Source organism: Schistocerca cancellata, chromosome 1, assembly GCF_023864275.1.
Source record: "Schistocerca cancellata isolate TAMUIC-IGC-003103 chromosome 1, iqSchCanc2.1, whole genome shotgun sequence".
In the NCBI taxonomy this organism is placed as follows: Eukaryota; Metazoa; Arthropoda; class Insecta; order Orthoptera; family Acrididae; genus Schistocerca; species Schistocerca cancellata.
Genome location: NC_064626.1, coordinates 721,961,580 through 721,974,369, shown reverse-complemented (window position 1 = coordinate 721,974,369; position 12,790 = coordinate 721,961,580). Strand labels below are relative to the sequence as shown.

At 39.0% G+C, this 12,790-nt stretch overlaps 1 protein-coding gene across 1 annotated transcript in view; it reads right to left on the bottom strand.

Moving 5' to 3' along the window:
- Positions 1-12,790, bottom strand: part of LOC126185072 (tyrosine-protein phosphatase non-receptor type 13-like) — a 741,952-nt gene that overhangs the window by 19,122 nt on the left and 710,040 nt on the right. The window contains exons 5-7 of the mRNA XM_049927852.1: positions 5,710-5,862; positions 3,495-3,664; positions 1,637-1,815 (exon numbers count right to left, since the gene is read on the bottom strand). Coding sequence (XP_049783809.1) covers positions 1,637-1,815; positions 3,495-3,664; positions 5,710-5,862 — 502 coding nt within the window. The remainder of the gene's footprint in view (positions 1-1,636; positions 1,816-3,494; positions 3,665-5,709; positions 5,863-12,790) is intronic.

Sequence of the window (12,790 nt, the reverse complement as noted above, 5' to 3'; positions counted from 1 at the left end):
TTTAAAACTTTAAAATGCTGTCATAACCTACTTGTTAAGAGCTACAACCATGTGTTAAAATTTTAGCACAGTATGTCATTAATTACAGTTTTGAGCAGTTTATATGTCTTGTAGTTATGTAGACAACATAACTCATGGCACACAAGTTATTCAGAATATATTCATCCAGTACATTAGAATGAGAGCCCTTAGTGTCTTCTGACCAAGCTTTACACTTAATTTCAAACCTCTAAAACCATTTTATTCTCAACATTCCCCCCCACAAAATGATGAAAGGAAGAAAGTTTATAGCGTACTACATTTTCACTGTTCATGCAGTAAAACAACAACATCAGGCACATTCTATTCACAACATTTGCAGATGGTATCCACATGTACCACTGAATATAATGGAAAATTGTATCATTGTACAAAACTTACTTTGGGAGATACGATGTTTTATACGTCTACATCTACATCTATATTCTGTGAATCACTGTGAAGTGAACAGCAGAAAGTACTTCCTATTGTAACAGTTATTAGGGTTTCTTCGTGTTCCATTCACATATGTAGTGCAGGAAAAAAGATTGTTTATATGGCTTTGCATGGCTGTAATTAATCTGACCTTGTCCCCATGATACCTGTGCAGCGATACATAGGGGGTTGAAGTGCATTCCTACAGTCAATGTTGAAAGCCAGTTCAGTTTCTTCAATATCTCTTTGACCCTCTGTCACAGGTCAGGGAAATGTGTGACCATTTGTGCTGCCCTTCTCTGTATACATTCAATATCACATGTCAGTCCTATTTGGTACAGGTTCCACACACTTGAGCAATACTCTAAAATGGGTCACACGAGTGATTTGTAAGCAATGTTCTTTGTAGACCGATTGTTTTTTTTTTCCAATTTTTTACCTATGAAGTTAAGTCTACCACCTGATTTGCCCATGTGATCATTCCATTTCATATCTCCCCAAAGTTTTACACTCAGATATTAGTACAAGTTGGGTGATCCAACTGTGTCTCATTGATTTTATAGTCATATAGTCCCAACATTTTTTTGTTTTGTTTTATGAAGTGCACAGAAGGATCTGACAAAGTAGTTCTAGTCTTTTAAGAATTGGGGAAGAGATTTACTGGTAAAGGACTATTTCAATATTAAATGTAGCATAACAGCAAAAAAATTACACAGTTTTTCCTGTTGGTAGTTTTATCTACTTCACTGCTGCTGGAACAAGCTCAGTTGAGCAATGATGGAAAAGGAATTCAGCAGTGGCCTTGTTGATAAAAAAACTCCCTTGGATTCATCTGAATCAGCTGAGGGAAACAGCTGGTAACCTAAATCAGCATGTTTGCCTGAACTCCGTAAAAGGCCAGACTGTGAGAGAGTGTCAAACTACATACTGTTTGGCAGCACAAATTTAGAAATACACCATAAAAAATAACTATACATTTATTTACCTCTTGAAAGTCCTCTAAGATAACAGAGAAATTCTACTTGATGTTGCTTAACACAAGGAGAGGAACTAAAGCACATTACAAGAGAAATAATCCAGTGAGAGTGTTAATGAATGACAATGCAAAACTACAACCAACAGTTAATAAAAATTTATGCACAAGAACTTTTTAATTTCTTTTAATTTCTTTTCTTATTCTTACTTTCAAGTGTTGCAGCTTTGTTTTCTGAAGGAGAAGATCTTGTGAGATGACGTCTGCGTGGTGAAGAGCAGGGAGATGAATCAGCTGACACTCGGCGCAGCCTGCTACCACTGTAGCTTGATTCACCAGGTGACATCTTTCGTACTGCTAAGTCTGTAAGCATGTCTCTTGCTTCTTTCCTGAAATAAAATGTTAGTTACATGTTGCCATAAAAAGTAGCAAATGACATTTATTAATGAAGTGAATTTTCCTATCTATCTTACCATCAATTCTTTTATAGGATTTTCAAACAATTCTTGTTGTCTTTATAGGATATTCAGTATTTGTGAGACCATTGAACATGCAGTTAATAATAATGAAACTGAACAGAAAACTATTGCAAAAACTATTTGCTCTAGAAAGTATAAGATAAGTAAAATATTATCCCCTTCTGTTCCACCCTTTAGTGCAAGTGTTTTATACTCTAAGCGTTAAATCCTCGTACACCAAGAGGAACATTATCCTGTGGGTGCCCTTCAATTTATCAATGATCTGGATATCCTGGCACTCACCCAGATAAAAAGTAAAAAGTACTGATATGAACTTGAGTACAGTATAACAAAGACCAATAATTTCACTATACTAGAACAGATCAAAGCTCTTCCATTCTGCAGTCATTCTAAATATGCTCTCATAGTTATAATGGCTATGCTACTATGTTCAAATTTATACTGCAAAAATCAGTTTTATTTTCAGAAGTACCGTTTCATTATTTAACATATATTGTGAATCACTGGAAATTATGAATATTCTGACACATACTGGCCAGTATTTTTGTGCATTCATGAAGATTAATTTAATATCATATACATGAAAATTCAGAGTAGGTATTAAAATACATGGAGAAGAAATAAAAACTTTGAGGTTCACCAATGACATTGTAATTCTGTCAGAGACAGCAAAGGACTTGGAAGAGCAGTTGAACGGAATGGACAGTGTCTTGAAAAGAGGATATAAGATGAACATCAACAAAAGCAAAACAAGGATAATGGAATGTAGTCGAATTAAGTCAGGTGATGCTGAGGGAATTAGATTAGGAAATGAGGCACTTAAAGTAGTAAAGGAATTTTGCTATTTGGGGAGCAAAATAACTGATGATGGTCAAAGTACAGAGGATATAAAATGTAGACTGGCAATGGCAAGGAAAGCATTTCTGAAGAAGAGATATCTGTTAACATCGAGTATAGATTTAAGTGTCAGGAAGTCGTTTTTGAAAGTATTTGTATGGAGCGTAGCCATGTATGGAAGTGAAACATGGACGATAAATAGTTTGGACAAGAAGAGAATAGAAGCTTTCAAAATGTGGTGCTACAGAAGAATGCTGAAGATTAGATGGGTTGATCACATAACTAATGAGGAGGTATAGAATAGAATTGGGGAGAAGAGGAGTTTGTGGCACAACTTGACAAGAAGAAGGGTCCGGTTGGTAGGACATGTTCTGAGGCATCAAGGGATCACAAATTTAGCATTGGAGGGCATCCTGGAGGGTAAAAATCGTAGAGGTAGACCAAGAGATGAATACACTAAGCAGATTCAGAAGGATGTAGGTTGCAGTAAGTACTGGGAGCTGAAGAAGCTTGCACAGGATAGAGTAGCATGGAGAGCTGCATCAAACCAGTCTCAGGACTGAAGACCACCACCGCAACAACAACAACAACATGAAAAGATAAAAATATATGTTGAGATTAATTTAAAAAAACAATATGATAGCAGGAAAAATGTATCAAGTATTTTATGTAGTGCTAAATTCACATAATAGACATTCATTTTAATGGCGATGAATTCATTCAGTAGTTAAATTTCATTGTACAACTCTAACCTTAAGAGAGGCTTTGGTTTAAATGGCTTCTCCTCCTCAGTTGGTGAAAGAGCAGATACTGGAGTCTGGCTCTCATCACGATACAAACGTAATTTGACAACATCGCCACACTGTCGCAGGAACATTACTGCTTCTTCATGACTCATTGGAGATATATCCACATCGTTTACCTGAAATGGGAAATTGTACTGCTTGTTTTTGTGTCATTTTACATCTCCATAGCTATAACACTGTAGATAGATAAAGTAAGATCAAAGAAAAAGAATACAGTTGTTTCTAGCAGTAAGGGACATTTACTCTCTCTAAAAAATGATGTCTGCTGGCTTTCACAGAGTGGAGACTGTCTGCAGCATGTTATTTCACCAAACTCTGCAAAACACTTACATTAAATGATGATGCCAAATAACAATGAATTTATATATTATGTATTAATTTGCAGCTGGGATAGTCACCCAAGTGAAACATGACTCCTGATATCTGAACCTCATTGGAGACAGAGCATCTTTCCCTCAAATACAAAGAATGCATAGCTTTAAAAGACTAAATTGTATTGAGAATTTCACCAAGACAAACTGAAGAAAGGGGAACAAAAAATATCATGATATTAAAATTGAAAAAAAAAAAATGTAAAGCTGTTATCCCAACATACAGCACCGAACACCCTTTCAGGACTTAATGATAAACATACACTACTGAAATCGGGAACAATGGCAAGGAGGAGGATAACTTTCATAGACTGACAAGTTGAGGGAGAGTCAGGGCAGTGTTGAAATTTCCCTTGTGTATGCATGCTAAATGAAACAATGATTCTTTATTACTTCCCAGCTTTCAGTTCTTTACTCTCCCAACCCCACTTTTGTGCTATTCATTACACTTCTTGTTTATCTGCCTCTCAATCCATCTTCACTTCTCATACTTTTCTTCTGTCCTCTCTGGACTGAAGCTGACACAGTAATTACCAATGTACTGTCTTTGACTTCATACTCTGACAACTCCCTTTTCATCTCCCTCCCCCATCATCCTCACAAAGAGTGTGTCCCTCTCAACCTGTTGCTTGAGTGACCTTCCACTCCTCATCAATCCTATCTCTTTTTCTTCAGTGACAAATTACCGAAAACTACCAAAAGTTAAGAATAGTTTTTTCCTACTTTTAATGTTTCTATTGGCAGTTCTGAAATTTCACCTCCTGGAGCTAGTTCCAGGCCAACCAGTCTCTGTTCTCGTAATTTTACACTACTGTGCCAAACTGTGGCAAACCACAAACTTGACCATCCAGTGCTGAAGATGCTGCACACTACAGCACTAATGACTTCAACAGCTGCTTCACTACGTGGGGCATTTGGATACTCTGTTCCAGCACAAGTTTCTCTGAACTGTACAAGTGCATATTGCCTCTGCAGCATAACATACAGACTCTCAATCCCCCTGGCCTAAACCTCTACTAACTTGTTTCCTCCCTTCTCTCTCTCTCTCTTCTCTCTCTCTCTCTCTCTCTCTCTCTCTCTCTCTCTCTCTCTCTCTCTCTCTCCCTCCTTCTCCCCCCCCCCCCAATGTGCTCTACCCTCAGATCTCCTTTCATTTTACTGTGCAGCCTCTGCATCATGTGGCAGACGACCTGCCTCACACTACCCCACTACCCTCTCCTCGCCTCATGCATCCTTCCCATTCCCTCCCCTCAGCCATCTACACAGGCAACTGCTCTCACTGCTACCATAAGCGAGTACATTTGGGTATGTGTGTGGCTGTGTTTGTGTGAATGTGTGTACTTTTACTAGAATTGTTTTCTTTTGCACGTTTCTGTGCATGACACACTAATCCTCTATAGGTAAGTGATTGTGTATCACATATTTTGCACATTTTTCAATCCAAAAATATCAGTTTACAATGCAATCATCAAGAAAAGTAAATTCTCTCTCTCTCTCTCTCTCTCTCTCTTGTGTGTGTGTGTGTGTGTGTGTGTGTGTGTGTGTGTGTGTGTGTGTGAGAGAGAGAGAGAGAGAGAGAGAGAGAGAGAGAGAGAGAGAGAAGACAGATGTGGTGGTGGAGATCTCAGACACTATCCAAAAGAAAAACAGCATTCAGCATTGAAATAGTAAGAATACAGATAATCCAGATACCATTTGGTCTGCTTAATGTAACCAGTCTTTCAAAGTTTTGGCTGAAAATTTACATACACAGATGCCTACAATTGCTAGTGTAAAGAATAAAGACTGACCGCAACTATCTTGTCACCAGGCCGAATACGCCCATCTGAGAGTGCAGGTTCACGAACTAATGCTCTGACATAGTGGCCCAGAACACTTTCATCCTCCTTGCGCAGAGTGAAGCCCAGGCTGCGGTTCACCTTGGTCAGCACAATATCAAATTCCTGCAACATCCAAAAGATCCAACCAAATCAGTCAACATATTTCACAGAAACTTTGCGACCTTGCACTTTTTGTAATGATAGCTGTTAGCATGTAATTGACCCATTAAACATTTATTTGAAAGGCATGTTTAGTAAAATAACCTCTGAGCAACAAGAAATTAATGTATTTCATTGAAAGACTCAGATTGTTTTTTCATTGGAGTTCCTGATTTAGGTGGGCAGTATTTTGTAAAAGACTTGCACACTGATCTTTGTCACCATACAAAAACAATATACACTGATAGTATTACCTTCCTATTCCCTTAAGTCACAAACTGCATTAACTTACTGTCCATTGTACTAAACTGAGAATTGTTCACATAGCAGAATATGCAGGGATAGTGGTTCATCCTGTGGGAGAAAGTTCATCAATATCACTCATCAGTTTTCCTGAAGTTGCACACCTCAGTGAATACAGTGTGCAGAGTGAAGATGAAGGTGGAGATTACATACTGTGTAGCAGTTACACCTATATCATAAACAAAGTATGCAGTCAATGGGGCAAATCCAATGTTAAGTTCTGTTAATGGGTTGTATAGTTCAGTAGTGTAGTGCAGAATGTGCCTTCACTGGCGAGCTGAAGGTTTTCCACCAGGATCCTTCCAGAACTGCTACAAAGACTAAAAACAATACCTTTCTTGCTGTTTACCTGCTGACTGGGAAATATTTTGTACATACCTACTCTGATGTACAAAAAGAATAAAATTCATAGTTCCAAAAAAATCAGTCTCATAGCTCCTGTAAACCATATGTAATAATATTCGATAATCTGAAGTGTCGACTGGAGCATAACTTTTTAGGAAAGAATGGGCGTCTCAGCAGAAAGGGGAGCTACAGTCTAGCCAGCGTAAGAAAATTCCTGACAGCTGCAGTGTGCTAGGCACAGCTGTTTTGCATCAAACTTCCCTCAACAAATTATGTAACACAATTTTGTAAATGTCTCTGTGGTAAAGACTCTGTGTTGTTGGAGTTGTATAGATGGCTATTGGTTTCACCTGCAGCCGTTTGCGGTTTACAGCTGAAATCTGGCAACACCACTACCAGGACATCTTCCTTCACTGACTCAAGTTGTGGGCTTCACATTGCTTGAGGCATTTGGGAGGAGCAAAGTCCAGCTCTCATTGTCTTATCGAATCTTGTGCTCAACCTGTAAGAGGGCAGCTTTTACATGCTGGCTGTTTGTACTGCAGCCTAGGGGCCCACACCACAAAAATATAAATAAAAAATGATCATTTTGATACTGCTGAGGGGGCCTCCATAAAAGACATGGATGTAAATATTTCACATGGGTTTATTTGGTTGGTTCTTCAGTGGGCTGCTGATATGAATGTAGTCAGCATTCACCTCTCGAAACAACTCGTTTGCTCATTCCAAATTCCAGGTCCAATGCATGGCACTTCAGTTGGCAGTACTTCAAACTGCACATATTCACACCAGAGCAAAACACAGCATTTTCTTTCTCTCAGTCATTTTAACAGAAAACATGTAGGTGCCTATAGAGTTGTTTAAAAAAAATATACAACCTACGTCTACATGAATGTTATTAGAGTGTTATGTAAAAATATGAAGTAAACTTGTCAAGAATTTTTCAACATGTTTGCTAAAAATGTTTCTCTGTTATATATTATGATCACATTTAAATATTACATATAATTAAGAATACATAGCCCATGTCCATCCAACATTTATCAGAGTAACATGTAAAAATTTGAAGTAAATTGGTAAAGAACTTTTCAAGATTTTTGGTAACAACGTTTCCTCTTCACATATTACGTATGGTTTTATAAAGTATAAATAAGCTGGTGTTCCAGTATGTACATACTGGAGGACTACTATCATATGTGAATGCAACATTGTTTCAGACTTTGAAAGCAATTGCTTAAGAACTTTTGGAGATTTACTAGCGATGTTAATAAATCATGTTGAATATGTTAATGATTTCAATTCTTTACATTTCTGATAGCATCAATTTACTAAGTTTTAAATTTCATAGCAAAATTTTATGGAATTTAAATAATAAATTTTGAATGCTTTTCATTAGAACACTGATCCAAAATGGTAGTTTTGTAAGTTAGTTATCACAAAATTTTCTGTGATGTGGCCTGCTGTACAGATTCAACCTCGGGGTCCGCATATCCTAAATACAGCTCTCATTTTTAATGACGTCATAGACATTGGGATACTAAACACTAATCTTCATTCTTTGGTGCAAGCTGCTGTCGTTCGCAGTTGCCTATTTACAAGTTTTTCAGTGTGCATTTTTGTGAATTTGTGTTGTCTATGTCGCAGCGCATATAAGGTGCGAGATGTATATGCATCCCTGCAGTTGGTGGTAGTAGTGATGGTGGTGGTGGGAATAGTAGTAGTTTTAATCATTCGTAGATGGCTTTTATAAGGATACTGGATGTGGTGGTATTACAGTTAAGAACAACAAAAATACGTGGTGAATCACCTAAAACTTTAATTGCGAATACTGCAGAAATGGGAAGTGCTATTGATGTGCAGTTTTCAGGGGCTCAAAGTGTATTTTTAGTGCAAACTTACACTCTATAAATGGAACAATGCCTACTGACATTAACAAAAGAAAAGTAGGGTAAGCTAGAATATCGGTGGTGTTTGTTGCAGGAGTCATTTACGAGATATCGTATTTTGAAGAGTTTTCAAACTGACACTTCTATGTTTATTCACCCCGCCTTGGTACTAGGCATGGTGTTGTTATGTTTGTTCACAGTGTGCTTGTGTGTTCCTTGAGTACACTGTGCCTTGTTAGTCAGTCAGTGTGTGACAGTCCAACCAGGAGGCAGTTAGTGAATGATGGGTCTTACCTGAGGATGAACGATTTTGTGGAAATATCACCAAGAACGAAAAAGGCCTGATTAATGAAAACTTTGGGCTCCAGCTAGCAGAATAGCTTTTTGGTCAAAAGTACTTTCAGAAAGGACCATACTTTTACAACCTTAATTAGCGTAAAAAGTTTAGGTGATGCAGTTTTAGAAGAACATAAAAATTCGATTAAACAAAAATAAAAAATACCTGTGCAGGCCATACAGTCTATGTGAGCGAAGCAGCCGACACTAAGCTATTCATATCCACTGAAGAGCCGAAGAAACTGGTACACCTGCCTAATATCGTGTAGGGGCTACCCCGAGCACGCAGAAGTGCCGCAACACGACGTGCCATGGACTCGAATAATGTCTGAAGAGTGCTGGAGGGAACTGACACCATGAATCCTGCAGGGCTTTCCATAAATGCATGAGTACGAGGGAGTGGAGATCTCTTCTGAACAGCACATTGCAAGACATCCCAGATATACTCAATAACGTTTGTGTCTGGGGAGTTTGGTGTCCAAGGGAAGTGTTTAAACGCAGAAGAGTGTTCCTGGAGTCACTCTGTAGCAATTCTGGGCGTGTGGGGTGTCGCACTGTCCTGCTGGAATTGCCCTAGTCCATTGGAATGCACAATGGACATGAACGGATGCAGGTGATCAGACAGGATGCTTATGTACATGTCACCTGTCAGAGTTGTATCTAGACGTATCAGGGGTCCCATATCACTCCAATTGCACACGCCCCACACCATTACAGAGGCTCCACCAGCTCCAACAGTCCCCTACTGACATGCATGGTCCATGAATTCATGAGGTTGTCTCCACGAGCATACACGTCCATCCACTCGATACAATTTGCAATGAGACTCGTCTGACCAGGCAACATATTTCCATTCATCAACAGTCCAATGTCGGTGTTGACAGGCCCAGGTGAAGCATAAAGCTTTCTGTCGTGCAGTCATCAGGAGTACATGAGAGGGCATTCTCTTCCGAAAGCCCATATTGGTAATGTTTCATAGAATGGTTCGCATGCTGACATTGCTGATGGCCCAGCAATGAAATCTGCAGCAATTTGCGTAAGGGTTGCATTTCTGTCATGTTGAACGATTATTTTCAGTCGTTGTTGGTCCTGTTCATAATTTTGACGAGGATAGGACAGATGGCGTTATGTTGCTGTTGTGGTCTTCAGCCCTGAGACTGGTTTGATGCAGCTCTCCATGCTGCTCTATCCTGTGCAATCTGCTTCATCTCCCAGTACGTACTGCAGCCTACATCCTTCTGAATCTGCTTAGTGTTTTCATCTCTTGGTCTCCCTCTATGATTTTTACCCTCCACGTTGCCCTCCAATACTAAATTGGTGATCCCTAAATGCCTCAGAACATGTCCTACCAACCGATCCCTTCTTGTAGTCAAGTTGTGCCACCAACTCTTCTTCTCCCCAATTCTATTCAATACCTCCTCATTAGATGTGTGATCTACCCATCTTATCTTCAGCATTCTTCGGTAGCACCACATTTCAAAAGCTTCTATTCTCTTCTTGTCCAAACTATTTATCGTTCATACAAATACTTTCAGAAATGACTTCCTGACACTTAAATCTATACTCGATGTTAACAGATCCCTCTTCTTCAGAAACGCTTTCCTTGCCATTGCCAGTCTACATTTTATATCCTCTCTACTTCGACCATCATCAGTTATTTTGCTCCCCAAATAGCAAAACTCTTTTACTACTTTAAGTGTCTCATTTCCTAATCTAATTCTCAGCATCACCCGAGTTAACTCGACTACATTCCGTTATCCTCGTTTTGCTTTTGTTGATGTTCATCTTATACCCTCCTTTCAAGACACTGTCCATTCCATTCAACTGCTCTTCCAAGTCCTTTGCTGTCTCTGACAGAATTACAATGTCATCGGCGAATCTCGAAGTTTTTATTTCTTCTCCGTGGATTTTAACCCCTACTCCAAATTTTTCTTTTGTTTCCTTTACTGCTTGCTCAATATACAGATTGAATAACATCGGGGATAGGCTACAACCCTGCCTCACTCTCTTCCCAACCACTGCTTCCCTTTCGTGCCCCTCGACTCTTGTAACTGCCATCTGGTTTCTGTACAAATTGTAAATGGCCTTTCGCTCCCTGTATTTTACCCCTGCCACCTTCAGAATTGGAAAGAGAGTATTCCAGTCAACATTGTCAAAAGCTTTCTCTAAGTCTACAAATGCTAGAAACGTATTGCCTCACGTATTCCAACATTTCTACGGAATCCAAACTGATATTCCCCGAGGTCGACTTCTGTCAGTTTTTCCATTCGCCTGTAAAGAATTCGTTTTAGTATTTTGTAGCCGTGGCTTATTAAACTGATAGTTCGGTAATTTTCACATCTGTCAACACCTGCTTTCTTTGGGATTGGAATTATTATATTCTTCTTGAAGTCTGAGGGTATTTCGCCTGTCTCATACATTTTGCTCACCAGATGGTAGAAATATGTCAGGACTGGATTTCCCAAGGCTGTCAGTAGTTCTAATGGAATGTTGTCTACTCCCGGGGCCTTGTTTCGACTTAGGTCTTTCAGTGCTCTGTCAAACTCTTCACGCAGTATCATAATCATCTACATCCTCTTCCATTTCCATAATATTGTCCTCAAGTACATCGCCCTTTGGATAGACCCTCTATATACTCCTTCTAACTTTCTGCTTTCCTTTCTTTGCTTAGAATTGGGTTTCCATCTTAGCTCTTGATATTCATACAAGTGGTTCTCTTTTCTCCAAAGATCTCTTTAACTTTCCTGTAAGCAGTATCTATCTTACCCCTAGTGAGATAACCCTCTACATCCTTACATTTTTTTCTCTAGCCATCCCTGCTTAGCCATTTTGCACTTCCTGTTAATCTCATTTTTGAGACGTTTGTATTCCTTTTTGCCTGCTTCATTTACTGCATTTTTATATTTTCTCCTTTCATCAATTAAATTCAATATTTATAATAGCCCTCGTCTTTTTACCTACTTGATCCTCTGCTGCCTTCACTACTTCACCCCTCAAAGCTAACCATTCTTCTTCTACTGTATTTCTTTCCCCCATTCTTGTCAATTGTTTCCTTATGCTCTCCCTGAAACTCCGTACCACCTCTGGTTTAGTAAGTTTATCCAGGTCCCATCTCCTTATATTGCCACCTTTTTGCAGTTTCTTCAGTTTTAATCTACAGTTCATAACCAATAGATTGTGGTCAGAGTCCACATCCGCCCCTGGAAATGTCTTACAATTTAAAACCTGGTTCCTAAATCCCTGCCTTACTATTATATAATATATCTGATACCTTTTAGTATCTCCAGGGTTCTTCCATGTATACAACCTTCTTTTATGATTCTTGAACCAAGTGTTAGCTATGATTAAGTTATGCTCTGTGCAAAATTCTACTAGGCGGCTTCCTCTTTCATTTCTTACCCCCCAGTCCATATTCACCTACTACGTTTCCTTCTCTTCCTTTTCCTACTATCGAATTCCAGTCACCCATGACTATTAAATTTTCGTCTCCCTTCACTATCTGAATAATTTCTTTTATCTCTTCATACATTTCTTCAATCTCTTCGTCATCTGCAGAGCTAGTTGGCATATAAACTTGTACTACTGTAGTAGGCATGGGCTTCGTGTCTATCTTGGCCACAATAAGGCGTTCACTATGCTGTTTGTAGTAGCTTATCAGCACTCCTATTTTTTTATTCATTATGAAACCTACTCCCGCATTACCCCTATTTGATTTTGTATTTATAACCCTGTAGTCACCTGACCAGAAATCTTGTTCCTCCTGCCACCGAACTTCACTAATTCCCACTATCTCTAACTTTAACCTGTCCATTTCCCTTTTTAAATTTTCTAACCTAGCTGCCCGATTAAGGGATCTGACATTCCACGCTCCGATCCGTAGAACGCCAGTTTTGTTCCTGATAACAACGTCCTCCTGAGTAGTCCCCGCCCGGAGATCCGAATGGGGGACTATTTTACCTCCAGAATATTTTACCCAAGAGGACGCCATCTTCATTTTACCATACAGTAAAGCTGCATGCCCT